Source organism: Onychostruthus taczanowskii, unplaced genomic scaffold, assembly GCF_017590055.1.
Source record: "Onychostruthus taczanowskii isolate IOZ18803 unplaced genomic scaffold, ASM1759005v1 scaffold1, whole genome shotgun sequence".
NCBI lineage: Eukaryota > Metazoa > Chordata > Aves > Passeriformes > Passeridae > Onychostruthus > Onychostruthus taczanowskii.
This window is the reverse complement of record NW_024496525.1, coordinates 28929944-28953661: the sequence shown is the minus strand read 5'-3', so window position 1 is coordinate 28953661 and position 23718 is coordinate 28929944. Positions and strand designations below refer to the sequence as shown.

The 23718-nt window shown below is 43.3% G+C and overlaps 1 protein-coding gene across 1 annotated transcript in view; it reads right to left on the bottom strand.

The window, feature by feature from the left end:
- The window catches only part of EML1 (EMAP like 1), a 120246-nt gene extending 96751 nt beyond the window's left edge, over window positions 1-23495 (bottom strand). Inside the window, exon 1 of the mRNA XM_041397675.1 lies at window positions 23283-23495. Within this exon, the coding sequence (XP_041253609.1) occupies window positions 23283-23310 (28 nt within the window). The 5' untranslated portion in view covers window positions 23311-23495. The remainder of the gene's footprint in view (window positions 1-23282) is intronic.
- Window positions 23496-23718: the final 223 nt, after the last annotated feature.

The window sequence follows — 23718 nt, the reverse complement described above, 5'->3', positions numbered from 1 at the left end:
TCGTTTATATTGTAGTTTGAATATATTTGATACTATCCAGAGGATTACTGGGGTCTTTGTTTCAGGCTGCAACCACAGCAACGGAAACATTTATTCCTTGCCTTGCATAGAATAGACATTTACTGCTGTGTATATGGATTGTGGAGACACAAATGAAAAATTTGGCTTACATCACCAGAGACATGTCACTTTCGCATAACCATCTTACTTCCTTTTTGCAGCAAATTAACAACAATATCCTTGCAAAGAAGCAAGAGCTTCCCTTCAGTGGTACCATCTCAATCACTTGCTACCGTCCCACAGTGCCCTGAGGGATATAAAAACATCATCCCTTAAAATACCCTGGAAGATAATACCAGCTGAAGTAGATGGCACAGGCCCGTCCCTGCCAGGCCTCCAGGGAAGGTACCACTTTGAGCCCTGTTTTGGAGGGAGCACAGTGCTCAGAAAACAGAAAAGGGAATTTTGGTGCCCCAGCAATTCAAGACAGTCCCCTTGCTTCAGGCACACAGCTGTCAAGGGGGTAAACAGGAAGATGAGACAGACCAGGGTCTCAAGTACATCCCACAGAGTTAGTGTCCTTAAAGCATGAGCAGCTGGTTAATCTGATTAGAGGAGATGGAAAAACATCTTGAGGATGACATGGCCAGGAGGAGAACATCAGTACGCAATAAAAGCCAGATAAGTGCCTGGGTGCACGCATGGCTCAGTGTCAACACCAGAAGATGTGCACGAGGAAACCCAGCATGACCATTCCCTGCACAGCCTGTGGTACCTCCAAAAGCCACAGTCCCCACCTCCCATGTGTCCCCTGCCAGGGAGTCCCATCCCACACATGCTGGGCAATGTGATCTCTAGCAGCACAATAAAAGTAGTGTTATTTATCCACATCTAGCTATCTTATTTCTTCATTTTGAATGAAGGATGGATTCATCTCACTATCTATTATAAACTAATTTTGTTAAAAATGAAAATTACCTGATCTAAAAACCCTGGCATTCAAGCTCCCATCTGCATAGTTTCAGATAGCTGTAGAGATCTCAGTGCACTTCTGCCTTTCAATAGCTCCTGGACATCTGACAGAGTACTACACTTGGTGTGTGTCAGGATAAAATGTCTTGGCTCTTCAATGGATCTCCTCCATCCTCAGTGTGCCTATTCCACATGATCAAGCATAACATTTTTGTGAAGCTCTCTCTGAGCAAAGCAGTCAGCTCCTAAAGCATCTTTCTACCTGGGCTGTCTCAGCTGCTCACAGTTAATGAGTCTCATGCCATGAAAAGCAGTGGGGCTGTCAGAAGAACAGGGGTGAGCCTGTTCTCACTGTGCAGGGCCCAGGTTTGGTCTGTGACACAGATTAAACCCCTCGCTGCTGGGGTGCCCATGGCCAGGCTCGGGCAGCTTTGTGCTGTGAAGAGCAGCAGCAGTACACAGCAGTCACTGACAGCACCTCCAGGATCTCACCTGCAGACCAGAAAGCCCCTGCGTGTCCTGACAGCCACTGTACCCTGGAACAGGAGAGCTGGTGTTTCTAGTCTGGGGCAGAAATGCAACACATCCTTCTGTTTTAAATCTGGTTGGGGGTATGCTGCCAAATGTAATCTACATAGATTAGTCTCTGCATGAACTCTAGTCTTGGATTTTCTTGTCTAGATCTCAGATGTGGATTACTTTTGTTAATGGCTAAAAAGGTCTATAAGTCTACTACTTAGGAAAATGAAATATATTTTAAAATAATTATATTGATAGCTTATCCTGGTTTTTTTTTCCTTACTGACTGAAAGTAGTTATATATAATGTCAAGCTAGTAAGAAACAAATCCTTTCTTATTAAAGTAACTTAAACCATTAATGGCATTATTAGCTTATCCTGGTTTGTAGGTTTTTTGGTTTTTTTTTTTTTTTTTTTTTTTGGTTTTTTTTTTTACTGCCACCTGTCTAATTTCCAGTCAGTACTGGAGGAAAAGGAAAGCTATTTTATGTTCTACACTCAGACTAAACTAGCCACCATGAACAGGCAATACTTGTAAAGAGTATATGATCAGAACAATTCTTCTTGCTGTACTACTCGCTGTAGTATTTAAAATCAGACTATACAGAAATGATACAATCTTACAGTAGTGCATCCAGACACCCGAAATCATCCTTGTACTATCCCTGTCTACTTACTACTTAACAGCAAGCCCCCACCACAATTAAAGAAAATTAATTACTTTGTAAATTAAGTTAACATCCCAGCTGTTATAAAATATAAGGCAATCATCATTTCAACACCAGCGTGGGTTTAAGTAAAGGAGGAAACAAATGACCTGCACAGAACTCTGGTGCTCCACTGTGGTCTGCCTGGGCTGGTTCCTCGGGGATGGATTTCATGTTCCTCAGCGATGCCCCTGGAGCAGCTGGTGGGTTATGTCCGGGACTCAAAGGGCTCTGCATGAGAGGCAGCTGAGTGCCTTCTCTTCTTTTTATTTATGTGGATGTTACAATGGCAGCAGACAGCAATGCACAGACACTAAATTAATTAAGCTGTTTTTAAGCCACAGCATTAAGGTGATGTCATAAGAACATGCCTAGGATAGCAAGGTCACTGGAAAGGGAGAGTACATGTCCTGCAGTAAAAAACTGTAGTTTGGAGGGCTTGTGTTGGATGCCTTCTCTGAATTTGTCAAATTTTTTCTCAAACCTGGCACCACCTGGAGAAATGCTTTTTCTATCCAATAGAAATGAAATATGCTATGGCATTGCTGATTTAAATAGGAGAAGAACTGCTACACCTGCTTCAACTCTGAGCAATACACACTATATGCTCAGAAATGCATAAATTAGATATATTTGGAAACACAGAGAGCTGGGAAAATATTTTGATGCAACATAACATAGTTCATCTAATTTATGTCAGACTGACTTTGTGTTTGCATACAAGCATGCTCAGAGAGGCACATGTTGGGCAACCAGAAACCTGCTCATCTTCCTGCTTCCCTTGACATAGCATTGCATTACCATTTTGCATTGGTAGTCAGATTATATTGTACAACTGAGACGGAGATTTTTTTGTCTTTGTAGAAGCTTTGTAAAAATCAAGAACAGCAACAGCTCATTTTTGTTTCATTGCAGCTTTACAAAACCACAAAAACTTTAGCAAGACTTTAACAGAAGAAATAAAACAGATGCTGATACATTGCAAACTTAATGGTGCTGTTGCTTCACTGTGAAATATTTTAACTAGGAAATGCTGAGCATGTGAACAGTAGCCATAATCCTCTCATACAGAAGCCTTTTCTACATCTCCAGGGTAAGTGCAAGCCTGTGCCTTCAGCGTTAATGGGATCAGCTGCAATGAGTAATGCTTTGTGTATGCTAAGGCTGTGATCCTGTCCACGTGGTAAAAAGATGGCAGTGTTGGTTTTTCTAAGCAATCAGTCCCACACGAGGTGAAGTGAGTCAGAGCATTCGAGATGGATGAGCAGCTCTCAGAAAGGAGCTTTTGTTCCTCATCTCCAGTCTCTAGCAGTCACTGTGAAATTGTCTCTACCATCTACCTATTAGCATCAGCATTACTGGGGCTCTTTGCATGAGACACTCTTGAGCATATAAGCAAAGGTCACTCAAGGAGACTCTTGAATCAGGATTTATTTCATAGCAAGCTTAAAATGACCGCACTGATGACCCATCACTGCCTCCCATAAGGAAAATCTGGAGGCAGCTAGAGACACAAATGGGGATCAATTTTTCACTGAGAGCTTCACAGTTACAATGATTTATCCTTGTCTGCAATGCTCATACAAACAAATGAAGAGAAACATTTCTATTCACTACATGAGAGTCTCTTACCCTTTCTTTAGCTGTTACTTGTCATTGCAGCAAGAATAATATCCTGAGGGCTTTATGGTGATCTGCTGGATTTGAACAACAGCCTCTCAACTTACAGTCTCTATATCCCCACCACCAGACAAGTACACGCTGTTTTGCTATCCAATAAAATCTTGGGAAGCAAGCTTAGACCTGCATAGATTTCACCACCAATTGCATACAAAGAATTGAATGCAAAATCCACTTGGTAATCATGGAAAAGGGGAAGGCGGATGAAATAGCTCCGTCTCCCCTTGATGTCACAGGGCACATTCTGTCCTGGTTTGTGGGTGACACATCCGTGCTGCAGGCAGGGATCTGTGCAGGGCCTGGCAGTGTGTGCCAAAGAGGGGATGTGCTCTCCTAAGTGTTACTTCTTGTAGCATCTCAGCACTTCCGAGTGCTCCAAGGTTAGGTACTAGCTGTGCTTCAATGGTGCGGAAAAGCACTTTCCATCCAAAGTGAATAGTCATCAAAGCAATAGAGAAAATTGTTAAGTGCTGTCAGTGGAAACATCTTGGCTGTTTTTATGGATGTGTTAATGGAATGCCCTGCCACAAATCAAAGGGGCTTTGCAGCTTGTTACTTCCAAGTGGTGAACATAATGACAAAACCAAATACTGTGTTACCAGCTGGTTTCCATTATTGGGCTAAATTGTTGGATTAAATCATGATCCTTACAGCTGAAGTCAAAAGATTTTGCCCAGAGTGGTGATTGGGATATCAGAAGATGCAATCTCCCTGATCCCCACAGAGGAGCTGGGGGGAAGCATGGAAGTGGTGGCTGTCAGCACAAAGGGTGCCTGAGGACTCCCACTCTAGCCACCTGGTGATGATGTATGTTGGGAGAGTGAACTACTGCTCCATGGAGACACCTCCCCTCATATCTATCATCTATCTATCTATTTATCTATCATCTGCCTACCATCTCTACAGGTCCACTGCACAGCCAGGTCAAAGGCACTCTGGGTCCTGCCCATCTGTACAAGGAAGCCCAGCGTTGCTCTGTATGGATTTTTAGCATCTCCTATCTAGTGCTTCACAGTTTTCTCAATGTAAAAGGCAAAAGTGACACAGACACTGCTGCTAAAAATAGCCACTTATGCCCTGGATGATTCATTTGTTGGTGGGGAGTACCCATAAGTGCCTCTATCTAAACATTCTGTTCCCTGTCTCAGTCTCCCCCATGCCAGCTTGTATATGTCTCTCCAGTCTTCTTCAGTCTGTTTTCCTATGGGTTACATATTCTTTATCTAAATATGTTAGTTTGTTATCCATGGCAGCAAGACCCAAGCGTGACTTCCTCCTGCTGTAGGAATTTAATAAATAAATCACTGTCTATTATTGCCCTGGGAGCATACAACATTGTAAAAAAAAAAAATTTAAACCCCCCACCAATAAAACCCAGCCCCTGCAAAATTAAAAATAATAATAAAATAAGTCCCAACAAACAAAGCCAAGGAATTTCCCCTTTCTTAGGTTATGTGTTAAAATAATAACAGAAACAGGAGTATGCTGGTAAACTTCAGTAGAAACCTCTTTGCATTGCTCTGGCTTATGCAAGTAATAAATGATTGCACTGAATGACTTCTAGAAGTACAGCTAAGGAAGGCTTCATGTGACTTAAATTCCCAGACCCCAAACATACCACTTAGGATGATGACCAGGTTTTAAATCAGAGTAAATGACTGTATATTGTCATGGACAGGGAGGAAATTAAATTGGGCTCTTTGGTGACATACTTGTAGTTCAAGTGATGATTTATGAATATGTAACTGAGCTTATTGCTAGGCGTTTTGAACCTGAAATGGACCATGTTTGGAGCTGTTGGATTTTTTGCCATTTGTTAAAATATCACTATATTCCTGGAAGTATCCTTTATTTTTTGTATGCAAACTCTACCCACCACTAACAGCACTAGGAAGAAAGATGGAACATGATGCTTCTTTAGTTGTCCAATGGTCTTCCTTATGTCTGCTCCACTGTGAAGGGCAGGTAAATCAGAGGTGTTTGGCTGAGAGGGCAGGACAATGAGTTTATGTTGATGTTACTGATGTGAACCCCAAGCACAGAGGAGCCAAAATCTGTTTTTCCTCCAGAGCATCCCTGCAGCTGCACATGGCTGAGTCAGGCCTTTCCCTTTCAGGCTGAAACCACCCATGCCCATGAACCCCATCTTCAGAGGGAATGAATCTAGGATGCTGGGGTTAATGGCCCTTCCCTTCCCATGTGCAGATTCACTTGTAACCAATAAAATACAGCTGGTTTTAATTTTTGCTGCTAAGGACTGTTTTATACTGTGAGGTATTTAAGTTGCAGTAGGATAACTGGGGAATAATGAATGAATCCTTTGGGCAGTTATACTTGGTTCATAGAACCATAGAATTGTTTGGGTTGGAAGGAATCTTATTTACCAACAAGTTAGTCCCTTCAGTTTAGACAAGCCATGCAACCAGATTTTTATGTTTTATGGGGGTTTTTTTGTAACAAAATAGTATTTTCTCGATACATTCACGGATATTATTTGGCAGTCGCCTCTTTTATTTTTCCCTGTAGGCACAATCTGTCTTTGTCAGAAAACACTGTTATCCCTGGCAAAGGCAGTGATGTCTTCAGGCAATCTGCACATAATACTACATGTCCTTACTGGAGCACAACTAGAGATACCAGCATATTCATCTTCCAATTTGTAAAAGTTTCCCCAAACATTTTCCCTTCCAACAGCATGTTTATGATTGCACGTGCTTATATTATACATATTATTTTAACAAGGTAACTTTGGAAAACTTGTGATTTATCCCTGTTTTCCTTCAAGAACTGGGTGTGCACAGTTCCACACTCAAAGAGGAAAGCTGTTGGCTCCCAGCAGCCAAAAAGCAAAGCAAGACTCAAGTGCTGCAGTTCCCTCTTAATGAGTAAGCAGCTGAAAATAATACCTCTTGCATTTTCTTTGGCAACAGGGCTTATAGGAAATATTTATCCTTCTTTTTAAATTTTCTGTAAACCATCTAGTGCAAGATCAGAGGAAACAACTGGAATGCAGACTCTAGTTTGTAGTGCTGTAGCTGGCTCCATCTCCAACAGAGCAGCTTTGAAATGCTGATAAATTAATCCATGAGCTATTCTGCTCTCTTCTGCATAGTAGTGGATTTTGCAGCTAGTGTTTCTCCTTTCATGTAATCTGACCCTATCTTGGTCCCACTCTTAATGCTCCTCACCATCAGCGAAGGCATTCATCTTGAGAATGTGTCCTAAATCAATTCCTGGAAAGGCAGTGGAAGTAGGCATCAGTGATATTTTTCAGTTCAGCCAGTACATGCCATAAAGATTACACTTGTACAAGGCACAACAAGCCAAAGATACACTTGCCAGCTGATGCATTTTTGGATCAAAAAACTTCCAAGAAAAATAAAATAGAAGAGATCTTGAGGTTTTAGGAGCCTGAGTTCAGCCCAAACAGTAGATCCAAGCTGAGCTCCCTGAAATCAGTGAAAATGTGAGGAATGAGAGAGACCAGCAGGAATATTTCTAGATGGGAATGCAAACCAGCTCCAGACATCCTGCAACTGATAATTTCTGCTGGTAGCAATGACACATAGCACAGTTCAATGGCCTTTAGGGGTCGTGCTTATCCAGTGATGAGCACTTGGAGTGTATCTCCTGTAAGAGACTCCCTGGGATTGATTCCCAAGTGGTGAAGTAGCAGGCTGTCCCACTGGAGGGCATTAGGAGGATAGGGCAGCAACAGCTGGGACAAGAAGCAGTGACCCAAGCAACTCCAATAGAAAAGAACAGAATTAGAAAATATCTGTGAGTTGGGTCCTTAAATCAAGGTAATTAATAGCTGAAGAATGCTGTTTTAAACCAGGGCCTTCATTGTTCAAGCCCACAAAATGAACTCTCTGAACTGATTTCTGAACCTTGTGTGATAGTTTTGATGTTTGCAGTAAATGAAAAATCGTTTTACTGATTGCTGTTCCACATACCTGGCACATTTACAGTAAGGTCTATTTAAATCAAGAAGATATTGATTGGATGCCTTTTTGTCTAACTGTTAAGTGAGTAAGTGAAATTCATGGACACCTTTCTTTTCCCCCTTTCCAGAAAAAGTAAAAAACATCTAAAAACCTCAAAAAAGTTGATCTTTTTTTCCAGGTATCATCACTCACAGAGAGTGCAGGCCAGCACACAGGGCAGAGGAGCATTACCATCTCATGCTGCATGCCAGCCAAGTAGTGCTGACAGGGGCCCAGCAGCCCTTCCCAGCACAGCCTCACGGCATTGCCAGGGAAAAGGTCCAGGTCAGTGGTGGAGGGTCCAGCAGAGGTTCTGCGCTGCTCCTGAGTGCTGCCCCACCCCTCTGTGCAGGACAGCCCAGCCCAGCCAGCCAGGATGCCTCTGCCGCAGCACTGAATCCTCTCAGGAGGCTGCAGGATAAGCACCAGAACTTATCTGCTCATCAGTGTCAAGGCTCAGGCATCTGTACACACAGAAGTGTCAAGTTCTCCTGAAAGGTCTGAACCAGCCTTTTATCAGAGTTCTGGCACATGTGGTAGGCTCTGAGACTCAGGTACCCAAACCTTTGCTCCTCCCTGGGATTCTGAACAGTCTGTGGGCTTAAAGTGGTTTAGCAGCCTGTGATTTGCTCACAAACCATGAAAGACCTCAGAGGATAAATTCCAGCCATCCTGTGAGATCTACCCTGGTTGGAACAGGCCAGCTGGGCCACCCTCTGCCACTGACTGGAGCAAGGTCTAAGTATCTCTTAAAATTGGCCTCTGTCCTTATTCAGGGAAACTTTCCTTTCATTTCAATATTTCATATCTGTGTAAGGGCAGAAAACCCCCAAAACAAAGCCCAAATAAGGATTGAGTTCATTAACTACTAATACTGTTCATTACTGGTATTTTTGCAGTAGCATTTGCACGCATGAAACTTCAATACAAATGAAAATATATTCCTCCTTCACATGTTTTATATCCTCATTTATATGCAATGTATCTTGTCAAAAGATGGCAAACAAAAGACCTGGGAGGATGAGGATTTACTCTGGATAAGCTCATAGCCACAAATTATTTTGAATCATACTAGAATTAAGTAACATAGTGCCACTAATGCCACAGGCACTGCTACTAGCCTTTACACTGTTGAAACACTTAATCTAAAAGGCTCTTTTGATTTTTTGATTTCTCAGAGGCTCCTAATGGTTAATTTTCTTTTCATTTTCTTTTTTTTTATTTCTTCTTCTTTAAGGCTTGTCAGGCAGAAAGGCTGATATGTGAAAGGATCTAATCTAGGCTAGGCTTAGGTTATGGCAGGCAAGGAGATGAGGAACAAAATAGGAGCAGGGCAGAAAAAATATCTTGCCGTTTGTCTGAGCCACTAATATTTGCTAATTGCAATAAATATAGTACTGCACAGAAACTCCTAATAATCTTGTAAAAAGCATTTTAATGGGATGCTGTCAGGTTAAACATTGAGTTTAAAAATATAAATATTCTTAATAACTCCAAATTAAACAAAATGAAGTTTGACTACCCAAATAATTTTCTCCTCTTCATGCCAGAGTCTGAACTGCATTTCACACAACTCAGGCACTGAAAATAGGCAGGGTTTTATTCTCTTGCTGTTGGGCTAGAGCACATCTACATCATACAGGAGAGGACAGTGCAGGGATGTGCCAGGCAGTGCTGGAGATGCAGCTGCAGGGATTGAGGAAATGTTATGTCCAGCTCTTGTTACCTCTGGCCCAGCCTTGGACTTCCAAGGGGTTTGCATGAAGGTTGTCCCCATGACACAGCAGCTCTGGGGCTTGCAGAATGATTTCCACCCCAGGATGGCAACTCTGGGGCTTGCAGGGGGGTTTCTACCTAGGAACAACAGCTTTGGAGCTTGCAGGAGAGTTTCCCCACTGAACAATGGCATGTCTGGGTTTTCCTTCCATCATGACAGCTCTGGGGCTTGCAGGAGGTTTTTACCTGGCTGTTAATGGGCCCATTGCAGCTCCACCAGGATCAGCCCAGGGGTCCTCACACAGCACTGGATGCAGCTTCATTTTCTTCTTTTAGCACATGACTTAAATGTTTCCATGTTTAGATTATAGGCCTTTCAGGGCACAGTTTAAATCCAGAGCAGTGACTATGTTGATTTTAACTGAAATTGAGAGAAAGAGCATGTGGAAACTTCTTAACACAGAAGTTTTGTAAACAGTGTCTTGATACTATGGTGATGGGTCCTTAGAACTGCCGACCCCATTTTTCTTTCTATTCAATCCCTTATTTTTCTTCCAAACATTCCGATTTTAGTCCTGTCTGCATGGCAGTGTTGATTGCACATTTCTGTGCATCTAACAAGTGCCAAGGAAATCAAACTCAGGGAATAGCAATGCTGGATCTACTTCTCAGCTGACTCTCTCACAGAAAGTGCTGGAGAGAGCCAAATGCCTTTTCCTGTCCTCTCCAGGGGCCTCTGGATGGACTCATTTACTCTGGATTTGAGTAAACCACAAAGGAAGGTCCAAATCTGAGAAGGGTGAGATTACAGTGTCTGAGCAAGACAATCCACTTCCAGACCAAAGGGCTTGACTAGGTTGCAGGTGGAAGCAACACCAAGGGCATGCTTGGGGGCCTCTGCTGTTTGCATCGTCTGCCTGCTGAAGGGTCCCTTGGTGCTGGCCCTGCAGTCTGCAGTCCACCCTCTCACTAGGATGAGCCTGAAGATGCTGCCTGCAGTAGGAAGAGCTGGGCTGTGCTGGCAACTTGAGCTTTGCCTGTGGATTACAGGATGTCTGATCCCAAAGGCCCCTGGGCTTCAGGGCACAATCGCCAGGAGTCTGTTTGGGTAGGAGCAGCCAGCCTCGAGCATTTGATGATGCATCTGGGTGCATCTATTCACCAAAAGGACACTGCAGCAAACACAGGGGGCTGCTGCATTTGCTATCTAGCAAATTCTCCTCTCCCAGGTGGGATCTTCTCTGCCTCTTTTACACTGAAAAAAAAGAGAGCAATGCTGCCAAATAACTCACAGTCTGGATGGCTCCAAGAGAAGTGAGGAGAAGCACTTGGAGTGTGATAGAAGGATTACTGTCATCACATATCGTGGGCTGCAGGAGGACAAGCCTGATGTGCTGGGAGCTTTGTAAACATCTCAGACTACCTAGGGAATCTGCAACACAGGCTGAAATGTTTGAAAATGTATTTTTCCTACCAATACATTTCCCTAATGGGTACAGACAAATTCAGGTCTGGAAGAAATCCAGTAAACATGGTGAGCTACCATTAAAGAAGAGCAGATGCAATTGTTTTGTGCCTCCCTCTCCCTGACAGAATGATGCAATATCTCCTAAATTCCATGGCAGGGGAAATAGAAGGGAAAAGCCCATGCAATGTCATAAGGATGAAAATTTGTTCCAATTTTCTCAGCCTCCAAGCCTGGGCACAAGCCTGTGTCTGCTCTATACTGCAGTCTCATGGCCTGGCTGACTGAGTGTTTTCTGTTTACCTCTTTTTTCCAATCTCTTCCGTAAGCCAAAGATAAAGCCAGTACAGCTCCAGCTGTACTTTTGAACCCGTGTTTAAATGGGGTGGAAATAAATCTTAATGAGATTGTCCAGCCCTATTACCTTAAGTAGTATACCTCAAATGAACCCTGCTGAAGGCTGTAATTCCCCTCTGAGGTTTCAGTGACATGAGCAAGTGGATCATATTTCACTATTGTAGTTTGTGTCATCATTGGATACTTAGTAGAATTCCATGTTTATCACATAAGAACTGGAGAAACACACTTTTATTAAAAATGCAAAAATAGTAGAAGATGCTTTCTATTAATAAGTACAAAGAATTTTCTCATGATCTTCATTGCGAACTGAAAATTACTTTTCATTTCTACTTCATAAGTATTCAGATGCAAAAACTTTGCTCCCATGAATTCTTATGTTTTGATTCTCCCTCTTTCCTCTCTGGATAAAATCAAGGTATTTTCCCAAGGCTTGCTGGTAGGCAGCAGCAGATGGGCAGGACTCAAAGAATGGAAGAAAGGCCAGAGAGGTCTCAGAGGAAATGTCTCCAGGGAGCACTGCCCTATAGCACAGATATCACTTATTTAGGATCTCCTGAGGTCCCCATAGACAGTTGAAGAGAGAATTTTTAAGAAGTGCTTGTTTTAGGTGAGACGTAAAAAAGAAAGGGATCATCCTGAGTCTGTGAAAACCCTCAGCAGCATCCCTCAGGGCACAAGGCACGTGCCCTTCACATGAAGAGCATGTGGAGGTCTAGTAGGCAGCAAGAAGAAATCAATTTTCCAGCCCTAACCCACTTGACTGCGCAGCAAATGGGATTTTAACCCACATTATGCCTGCAGGATTCAGTGAGTAACCCACAAAATGAAAGTCCAGAGGAGAAGAATCTCCTCCTTGTCTAAATTTAGCATAAGGCCTTGAAAGCACAGACAAGGCAGCCAAAGTTCATCAGTAGCCAAGAATTTAGACAAGGAAGATAACTCAGTTCTGGTAAGTGGTTTTGGGAAATAAAGGAGAAACAGGGATCTAATAACCTCTTACTCAACTAAAGTTAACCTCCCTCTCTGGGCAGGAGCCTAGGACTGTCTCTGACATAATCTGAGCTCAGTGAGTAATTAGCACTCCTGCTGATTTTTTGCACCTTTTATAGGTGTTTGATATTGGATCAACACAGAAATTCGAGCATATGGGCTCATGAGATGCTATGAACTGTTGAGAGGACAGGTCTGGGACTCATTGCAGGTAACAAGTGACTTTGCACAGGAGAACAAGGCCAAGCCTGCAGGAGCTGTGTTGGAGGGTGCCTGCCCAGCTGCCTTCACTCCTTGGCATTCTCCAGGACTGACTTGTGAGCAGGGTGGCCTGTGGCAAGGCACTGTGTCAAGCAGTGGAAAATGAATCTGATCTCCCTGTGCTGGCCCTTCACTACAAACAGCTCCACTGGGGATTGCTCTGAGAAGCCAGGCACTCCAGGTGGCACAGAGCAGATGTCTGGGTGGGCTTGGGGCTGTGCTGGGATGGACTTGGCTACAGCCTTCTCTCACTCTGTGTGGGACTCATTAAAACATCCAGTTCCTCCAATTCTCCACTGTCCCTCAAGGCAGCTTGATTAACAAGGCAGATTGTCAATTGAGCAATCATCTCAGAACAAGGAAATCTTTAAAGATTTGGCACCATTATCTAGGACAACCCAGCTGCTGAACTTCATGAGGAAAAGGAAGCAAATGCACATGCTCAACTCTGAGGTACATTTCTGTGAGAGAAAATAAAATCAGTTTAGTAGAAACAAAAATTTTCTAATCCTGTATCATCTCCTTGGACAAAACGGAGATGCTCAGCTCCTGGCTGCCTGTGTCTCATAGCCAGAGTGAGTTTTCTCATGCTTTTTTGGGTGCTCCTCTGCCTCCCCTCCTCTGCAGGGACACCTGACCTTGGGAATGAGGGACGTGGCACAGGAGCACATGTGCCACTTCAGCAACTGGCTTTGTCCTGCTGAAATCCCAATGGCAGAATGCAGCAGGGACATGCTCCTGCTCAGGGTCTGATGGTCTCTCTGCATCCCCAAAGCAAAAAATGGTGCTGCATCCTTGCTGGTGTTGGTTATGTTTTGATTGGCCTGAGCACGGAAATTCCTACAGTAGGGAGTGAGACTCACCATGCCTCAATAAAAATGTGCCATCTGGTCAATTTTTAGTGGTTTTCTCCTTCCAGTGTAGTGGAAGAATATTGAAAATGTCTTCTTACTCCTCCCACTTTATTGGACATCAGAGTAGGCATGGAATAGTAAAGGACAGCTAAAAGACTCTCCAGCTCCTCTGTGTACCAGGAGAAACCAAATAATTGCAGGAGAGAAGTTTGCTGAGAAGACAAACACTCCTCCTGTGAAAAACTGTGAGCAGATTGAATGTTTCCCTGGAGTTTTCAATTTTTTTTCATTAAATGACTCAAAATTAAAACATGCAGAAATGTGGTTGGTGTTTAAAAAGGCAGCTTTTGTTAGAGAAATATTATTCTCCATCCTACATTTGTGAGCACTGTATGCCTCAGTCTACCATATCTGTTCCAGACATTGCATATTCTCTCACACTTTCCCACATGATGCTTTTCCCTAAGCCTTGGATGTTTAAACACCTGACCAAAACATCTTTGCAAAAAAATCCCCAGTCTCCAGTGGCATAACAAGCCCCATGTGTTGCTGACTGGGTGAAAACAGACAGTGCATAGACATTTTGACAGCCACCAAAAAATCATGACCCAAGAAACCTGGCTTTAGGAAAAAAAAAAAAATCAAAACAAGTCTTAAGAGGCTCATGATAAACATCAAAGAGCTGGCAGCACTAAGAATAATCAAACAGTTTAGATGAGGTTTCCCAGATAAATTGTTTCCATTGCATCAATGTACTGTCTGGTTTTGAACAGTTATGCCTGAATATACCATTTGGAATTTATGGTAGATGCAGGAAATAACAGTTTCCTTCTCAAAATCCTTTCCACATGTGGTCTATATGCCTCCAGCACAAAGAGATTGCAATATCATGCCTAAGTCATATGGGTGTCAGAAGGCCAGCTGACTATCACAGCAACAGGATGAACCTGGGAACCTCTGATTTGAGATAAAGAGCTGTAGAAAATGACAGATTTAGTGTCCCAAAGACAGGTTTCCTGTATGAGAAGTGTTTGTGTGTGAGGCTATTGACATTGCAGAGCATCTCCAAGCAATTGCTGAAATATCAAGTTATAATTATAACAACTATACTCATTGCTAGAGAACTAGTTATGAGGTGTCTGAGTATTTTGCATTTCATGACATATGTTTCCAATATGCTGTTTATCATAACATCCCAGCTTCACCTCTAGAAGATATTGAACATGGTAAAGTATAGCATTCCAGGAAGATCAAGGACAATTTCTGGTTAAGTTAGCTTGAAAAGTTCTGCTGGGAACTGCATTGCATCTGTGCTTCAGCCATAGGGCAGCTCTTGAAAGGAGAAGAGTTGGTCCTTGGAGCAACTGTGGGAACCCAGGTTTTCCCAAATGGTCCCTAATGGCATGTTCCTCATGTCCCCATACTGGACCGGAGAGCACAGGTCTGATTTATGGCCATGCCCAGTGCTCACAGCTGCCAATGGAATTTGAGTATGTGAAATACAGTGGTGTGCTGGGTGCTCTGAAAGAAGAGCTCCTTGGCATCTCCAGTTACACACCCACAGCACAGGGAGATGTTTTTGGCTTAATCTTGATTTGCCTCAGTCTCTCACGTATAAAGTGAATAATTCTGCACCCCTATGGCTCTTTGTGTGACATTGCTGAGTCATATCTAGCAATGTTTCAGTAGGGAAAATATGAAACATTCACTAAGTTTTAATTAGTGCAAATATAAATACATTTCTCTGAGCAATTGTGCTGGGACAAAGTATGACTAATGCCTGGTGCTTCCCATGCACCACGAGTGCTTGTCTCACCCAGCAAATCTCACCAACCACACAGCACAGGGCTCAGGCTGCTGGTCTAAGGAGTACAACCCAACAGACCCAGCCACAATTTGTACTGATGGGCCAGGGGGATGAAGATATTCCTGAGATTTCTGAGAGTTGTGATCCTTATTCTTTGGACTGAATGGAAAGGCTTGATTTCAAAGAATCTGGGTCATGGTCCCAAAGCATGAGTGGGAGATGTGCAAATTTTAGTTTAACCTGAAGTCAGATCCTTAATAATCACATGATCAAGTGCAACCTGAGATGCTCAGCTAGCTGTGAGCACTGTTTTACACACAGCTCTTTTTATGTGTGTGTGCTTTTCTTTTTCTTTCTTTCTTTCTTTCTTTCTTTCTTTCTTTCTTTCTTTCTTTCTTTCTTTCTTTCTTTCTTTCTTTCTTTCTTTCTTTCCCACTCTCTCTCTCTCTCTTTCTTTCCTCTGCAGACCTCTTCAGGCAAGTTGTCTGACTGCAAGTTTTCACCTTGTGGTTCAGCAGTAAGGATTTTATAATTTTCAGAGTAACTATGTTAGTCACTGGGAAGTGCTCTGGGTGCACTGTGTGATTGCAAAGCCAGAGCACATCCTGCAGCTCCACAAAGAACATATTACAAAGGAAATTGTGCAAGTGTATATTTATCTGCAAGATAGGTGAGAATCACAGGAAATGCCAAGTTTGCAGGTACTGTCAATGGATTTTGAGGGGATTTTGGACCTAAACCTTTCAAACATCTCTCCAAACTTCATTTCATGCATTCATAATACTTCATGGGGATGAGCCTGTGTTCTCCCAAGGAGCACTGAAGTGGTGGAAAGAGCCTAACAAACAGTGCTGAGAGCAATGATGTGGGGCTGGGGGGTTCCCATCCGGGAAGAGTGGAAAAACTGCCTGAGATAAATCAGCCATTGGCACCCCTCTGAAATGCTCTGGTTTTTGTGATGGAGACAGCATTGTACTTCCCAAAGTCTTCTCGGAATTTGTTGTGATTCCCCAAGGATCACAACCATTTTACTGAGCCTAGTTTGGAGTGTTCTGAGCAAGGGCTTGCTTTTCTTCCAAAGGCAATTTGTGTGATTGACAGACCGTGTGCAGAAGCAAAGAAAGCCTTAAGTTACTGCAAAGCTGTGGCCAGTCCCTGTGTGCCCTGCTGACTCAACGGTGACTTCAGCTGCTCCATGAAACCCAGGACTCCTTCAGGGAACCGATCCTGGGCACTGTTAACGTGCCCATGCCAGCACCTGGCATCTGACAGGAGCTCATCCTCTGCCTCAGTTTCCTTCCCACAAGGAAGAAAGCATTTGGGGGATCTTGACCATCTTGTATGGGAGTTTTGGAGGAGGTCTGAGATGTGAGGTAATCCCTAATGTTACAAATTTAATTATGGAAACCACTAGTGTGTGGAGAGGGAGCAGATCACAGTCTGTAAGGAAAGAAATAACAGGGACAGAGAAGCAACTGAATATGATGATGAGAGACTGGGCACTTGCCAGGTTTTGGGAGGGCACACTGAGCATTCAGTTTGCAGTCTGAATGGCAAAGGAAGGCAAGGGGGCCCCACCCTCTAAATTACCCTGTATAGCAGGTCTGCAGCAAGGGAAGGCTCCAGACATTGTTAAATGCAATTATGGCTTCTAAATGCTGATGACTTAACACAGAATATGTTGGAAATACTGCAGATGTTATGAGGGCTGGAGGAGAGGAGAAGAAAAACCACATTGGTTGGTTTTTTTTGCATGCCTTAAGTTACTGCAAACATCATGGAATAAGACTCTTCAGAAATGTGCAGTACAGCGCAAGTGCCCTTGTTCACAGACCTGGAACAAACTACAGCTTCCAAGTATTTCTGCAGATAAGGAAAATCCTCCCACTGGGATGGAGGAAGAGGGGAGGAGTGTTTGGGAAAGATGTAGCATCTTCTGTATTTCCTAACTAGATCCTTAACCACCAGCAGAAAATGTTCATGCAAACTTCTACTACCTCTACTGACTGCCTGAAAAAGCTCTCCTCCTTCTGCACTCCTCCTCAAATAAACAAAACCAACAAACAAACAAACATTTTCTTGTGAAAATGGTAATATTAATGTGTCTGCTAGGTCAAATACCCCCACTTGGATCCTCTGTAGCACATAGCACACATATTGACATTCTTCTTCAGAAAAGCAGTGAACTGGCACAGGCTTTGCTTGCCAGCTGAATAATTAGACTAGTCCAGTAGTCTAGTTCTAGTCCAGTTAGTCTAGAAGGAAGCCTCACCTGCTACTTTAAAGGCAGAGGTTGGAGATGAAGACTGACCCATCTCAGGGTCATGTGCCCATGCTCAGGACACTCCTGGAACACAGTCAGCTCCCACAGAACCACCACCAGGCATAAGGGGCAGGAAACCCTTGCTGGAGGAGAAAAACGGAGCTAGCAACAGAGATTGCCATTTTTTTAAATTCCAGAGGTTGCAAACTTTTAAGCTAGTTGTCAGAAATAACTTGATGAGTGGCACAAAGGTGTTCTACTACGCAGCTATGTACAGATACACTAGGTTTGCTTAAGCTAGGCTGAACCCCTGTTGGGAACCCCCTAAGAGACTGGGCTGCAACAGACACCACCTTCTTTCATCTTTGCTTTTGGTGACAAAGAACTAGCTCTGCCACTCATGGCATTTTGCCCAAGTGCAAATGCAGAGTTGCTCCCTGCCCTCTGTCTCACTCCCAGCTCTCTCCCTTTCTCAGCACTGAAGCAAATGCTTTGTGGTCTGGGAGGCCTCAGATTTCTCCCAAATGGATTTCTCCCTTTTTCCCTCAACAAACATCTAAGGAGGTGCATGGGAAGAGACCACAGCAGAGCCATACATCCCCAAGGCTTTGAAAGCCCTGTGTGGAGGTGGGAATCTCTCCTCAGCAGGCTCCTCAACCCAGACTCAGCCCTCACAAGGTGAAGGCTGCACCCAGGTGATTTTGACTCTTCATGGACAGTAGGCTGAATATTTTGACTCATGGGGCTGTCTTAAAATACTGTATGAACAGAGAGGGCTTTCCAGGCATACCTCTGGCAGGCTCCCAACCTGGCGTCTCCATGGGGTTTGCTCATCACCATAAATCTGCTTCTGGGGTTCTTCTTGCAAAACATGGATTTCTGGGGCACCAGAGTCACTCATTTTCCCTTATGTGGTTGTCTGATCTTCATGTTCCAAACCCTCTCTAAAGCTTTAAACCATGATTGCTTCATCATCATCATCATCATCACCAATGTTTTCCCCCTGAATGCACAGCCCCTGCTGCTCAAGGCAATGCTTGCACAGACTGAGGACACATGGAATTTCTGGAGGAGCAACAGAGTTGGTGAGAAGAAGGACTCTCATCTGGCAAGATAATTCTGGTATTTCAATTCCATCTGCATCAAACTGGGGCAATACTCCCAGATATTTTATTTTATTTGATTTTATCTGTGCATCCAAAGGCTTTCTGTCTTCCTCCCACTAAATTTCAATTTTAAAAAATATGGTCTTTAGAAATGCATTAATATATTGACATTGTCAACAAAATGCTGCATTTTGAATTAGTAACATCTGTATTTTGTAATGAAAGAACACTATTGGAAAATGTGTGACTGCTTCTAATAGCTAGCATTCATCTCCTAAGCTGACTTCCCAAATGCAGAAGGAAATGAGTTTGCCAAGGGGTCCATTCACTAAGATTAGAGTTTCTGTGAAGTGTTTATCTGTCACAAACCCTGATAAATAATACAGATACTGTTCAGGTGCTCATCACTCCAGCACCCTGGGTTCACCTTCCCCAGTCAGGGGTGCTCCTGGGGAGCTCTGAGCATGCAAGCCAGTGCTGGTGGGGTCAGTGCAGTCAGGAGCCATGGTCCATCCTGCAGCCCCTCTCTTGAGATGCTTCAGTCATTCCATTTCATCCCTAAGCTACAGCAGGTAACTGGCTTGATATGCTGGAAAAACCTTCCCACTTCTCTGCTTATCCCTGAGCACTGCAGTCTGCACAGCCACTCTGCAAGGTGATTTCAGGCTGGTGCCTCTTACTGAGGATCTCACCCTGCAAACTGTGATGCAGAATTCCACCCCTAAGGGAAACATGGAGTTAGCTGCAAAAAGATAGACATTCCTTACCAAATCTAATGCAATGTGAATTTCAAGCATAGTCCTATGCTAATATGAGTATGTGAAAGTGAGGCAATTTTATTTGACAGGAGTAGTGCTCATGCAAGTGCTGGATCACGATTTTTCGTTACAGAAATGCACGTGGGTCACATTTTATTCCCAGCAGCTGTTAGAGACAGACCAGTGTGGGACCTGGAGGCCTTGCTCATTAACAGCCTCTCTGGCTGAGATGAATGGACTCTCCATGACAGTGCAGAATGTGTTGAATTTCAGGAAATCTAAATTCCCATATTTTTTCTGGGATATCCTAATTCTGAAAACACCAATTTTATCAACTGGCTCCAGTCTGTCTTAAAGACATGTTTGAAACATGTAATTTTAGCACCGAAAGGAAGTAGTTAGCTAAAGAGTCAGGAACATATTTCAGATGAAAAGTCTTGCTTCCTCCTCTATTGAAACAAGGCCAGTAAAAGGTTGTGAGGAATTTTAGGGAAATTCAGTTAGATTCGCTTGCCACCTGCTGCAGAACAAGCTACATCAATTCTGTTTCTTCCCTTCTTAGCCCTGTTGCAGTAAATAACAGAGAAAGTATGCATGTATGAGACTCCTGGTGCTCTTCTTCAGCATTATAATCTTCATCTGTTATGGCTCAATACCCTGTGTTATTTCAACAGTGGTGCTATCCACAAGAAACTACCCATGCTATTCAAAGTCAGTCTGTGGCTGAAAGGGGAAAGAAAGAAAAGAGGCACTTGAAGAACCCTTGCATGACTTCAGAGATTTTTCTGAAGTCAAAAGGTTTGTGTTAAGAACCAGAACCATCATGACTCATATATTCCTAATCAAAATGCTGGGTGCGTGAAAAGCTGTTCAGCCGTTCAGAGACTGAACTACGACTCCTTACAAGAGGAAAATAATACACACAAGGGGAAGCACTTAAATAATTGATGTGCTTTTCTTTTATCTGCTTGTAGGAGTGACAAGAAATCTATGTAGCTGGCACTAATGGATAGCATCTTTATGTCAATAATTGCTAATGAGGAAGAAACAGGAGCACATTTGTCTTGAAGTGACTGATCTTTCTTTCTTTTTCTCCCTGTATTACAATGGGAAATATTAGTGCAAATTTTAGAATTCTGTTCAGTTTCAAATCTCAAAAGGTTTTCAAATGTATTTTTTTTTAAATTAATTCAATCCAGAATTGAACTGTACATTTGCTTACATGTAATCTGCATTCTGGAATTTAAGATCCTTTTTTTATATCTTCTGTACTACATCCAAACAACAAAATAAAACTTTGTTTGCATCACATGTTTAATTTTCCATTCCACAACAGTGAAAGGGTGCAGCCATGCTGGAATTGAACAGAAACCAGTAATTTAAAAACAACCAATACTTTCATCATGAAAAATTGTGTAACCATTTCCAGCACTGAAGTAGGATACTCTTTCTGAATAAAGTCTCTTCAAAAATTATTGGTGTATCAAGCCGTTCATATCCAGCTATTTAAGTCAAAGATTGTATTCAGCCATTCCCCCCCAGTCGCTTTTCTGAGGGAACAATTACACAGCTGTTCCTGCTACATTCTTGCGTAGGCTGAAAGCAGCCTAAAAACTCTGGCATTAATTTCCTGTAACTACAAAGTGCAATTCTCCAGGTTGTTCGTGAGGCATACCCTCTGCAAAGAGGTTACTGAGGCATTACATACACTTGACACTAATATTGTGCTTTGGCCAAACTTATTTATAGCCGTGTGCATGTGTACACACGGGCGCATGCACGGCGCTGTGGGGTTCGTGTCCAAAGCAGGGCTCTGGACTGCAGCCACATTGCAGTGCTAATGATATCTGTCACTGCACCAACTTTTTGTAGCCGTGTTATCTGGCTGCATTCAAAACCAAGGATTTTGGAAGTATAGTTCCAGCCTTGCTGTGCTCATTGGATACAGCAAAGGGGCATTTCTGCACTAGTGAACACTAAGCAGTGCATTAGAAGGTTTGATGATGATTTTTTGCAACTCTTTTTATAGAGTGTTAAGTTTTAAATGGCTAAAGTTTTAAACTTTGGCCTAGCTAGTCAAAGAGCAATAGCCACAAAAAGAATTATTTCAAAATTCCTTGACATGAAAAGCAAGCTCTCAGCAACTGGTTCAGTAAGATTGCTTAATAACTCTGATGGAGTACCACCATTTCTCTGTCCACTGCTGGTTTGGTGCCTATTTTTATATTAATATATATGCATCCATACGTCTGTAAGTACAGGATATTTTGCCAGGTCCATGAAGCAGGTGTCCCTTGGGACAGGTTGGTTTCATCTGGCATGGGGCAAGGTGAGCCCTGATTCCTGGGAGCAGGCCTGGAAGCAGCATGGGAGAATTATTGGGGGAACAGAGAGAAATAAACCTTTGCCTTGCTTCAGCCATATTTCTATTCCGCATCTAAACATCACTTTAATTTTCATTCCTGTCCATAGAAAATTGTTTCCTTCTTTCAATGCATCCATGAATGTTTTTCTGGAAGAAAACTCGAAGGTCCTTTCAGCAGTATTGGTAATTGAGATATCAGTAATTTCTGCACACAAGATGCCATGCACTCTCAATATCAGTTTCATCATTAATATCAGATGCCAGCTGATACTGTCACCCTGAAATATCCCACCCCCAACTCAGAGTGCTTAATAAGCAAACTGGGGCCAGGTCCTTAAAATCAAAGCTGTAGAAGCAAAACTTTGCCGGTTAACAGTTCACCCATTTGAGCAGATAGGCAGGAAATACTCATTTTCATCTCTCCTGTCTTTAGCTGATAGCAACAGCCCATGGAATTGTGCATGGCGCAGCTCACTCTGCACCATATACATAATTAATATTTTTCCACTCTAGTTATGACTGAGCTGTTTTGGACTTGGGATTTGCTCTGTAAAATGGAAGCAGAGAGAGGAGGAAAAAAGAAAAACAGTGCAGCAGCCTTCCCCTTCTCCAGCCACACTTTTCAGCCCAGAACCTCATCTTTGATGCACAGCCTTCACAGACCAATGGAACAGGAGTGCTGCAGAGTACATGTTGCATATACGTGTTCACGTGAAAAGAGAAATGCTTGCCATGGTAAAATAAAAAATAAAAGGTATTTCCAGTAGTCCATCTCTTTATTAGTAAAATGCCTTGGCAGAGAATTAGGCTGTCATTTTGACAAGAGTTTCCTTTTGTACAGGCAGCCTAGATAATATTTACAGTTCCTATAGAAGTTTTTAAAAAAACAGCTGAGAAACGTTCTTCTTGCTGACATGCTCTTCTGGCCAGTGAAGTTTGACAGATACAGCCCCAAGCTCTAGTACAGGATTCCTTCCCAGACACAGGCAAAGGGTGCAATGCACTTATTTTAAAATAATGTACATTTCTATTTCCTTTCAGCAAATAAACCCTCTGCATTACATTTATCTGCCCTGGCTGTCCGTTACCATCCAGGAAGGTTTATCAAGGAACAAACAGGACACACACAGCGCCTGGTCCTGCAGCACCCATTCCCACAAACTCTCCTTAGTGAGCTCAAGTCATCGACACCATCATCCCTGCGGACACCGACCATCAGTCCATCAGCCTGAAATCCAGAACCCTTCCTCCTGCCCAGCCCCTGTGCCTTCAGAGAAAATCCAGGCACTGCCAGCCTCAGCAGCCTCCAGCAGGCTCTGAGGCAGCGCACCGGGATCTGCAGGGCTCTCAGGAGTTTCTCCTCTCCCTGCTGCGGCTCCGGCTCCCTTCGAAAGCAAGCGGCTTCGCGTGTGACTTTGCAATCTGAGAATGTGAGCAGCAAGACACCGGGGTAAATATAAATCTGGCGCTTACCCACAGGCAGTCCCTCGCAGTCTGACATCGTGCGGGCAGTCCTCCTCACCGGGGGCTTGGGAAAAGCGCTGCAGGACCGCAAGCGCGGGTCCTTCTCTTGGCAAAGGCAAGGGGGAGAAAATATCTAACAGTTCACAGCCACCCTTCTCTTGCACTGCACATCTACCCACCCAGAGAGCTGTAGCAACAGTCCCGTCCCTGCCTTCTCATTATGGGATGTAAAGATAAGAATGTGCTTTTGTGCCAAAAGAGTGTGCTATTGGTGGATAAATTTGTTGTCATCCCTCCCCTTCGCAGAGTTTCCTCTTTAATGTCACAGAGGCACATTACCCTGTCGGAAAGGCCATCGAATATTTATGAAACGGCTTTTAAGAGCTAAGCCGCAATTCCCGCGGGAGAGCAGAGCTAATTGCTGTGCGCTGGGCTTGGTGGTGGC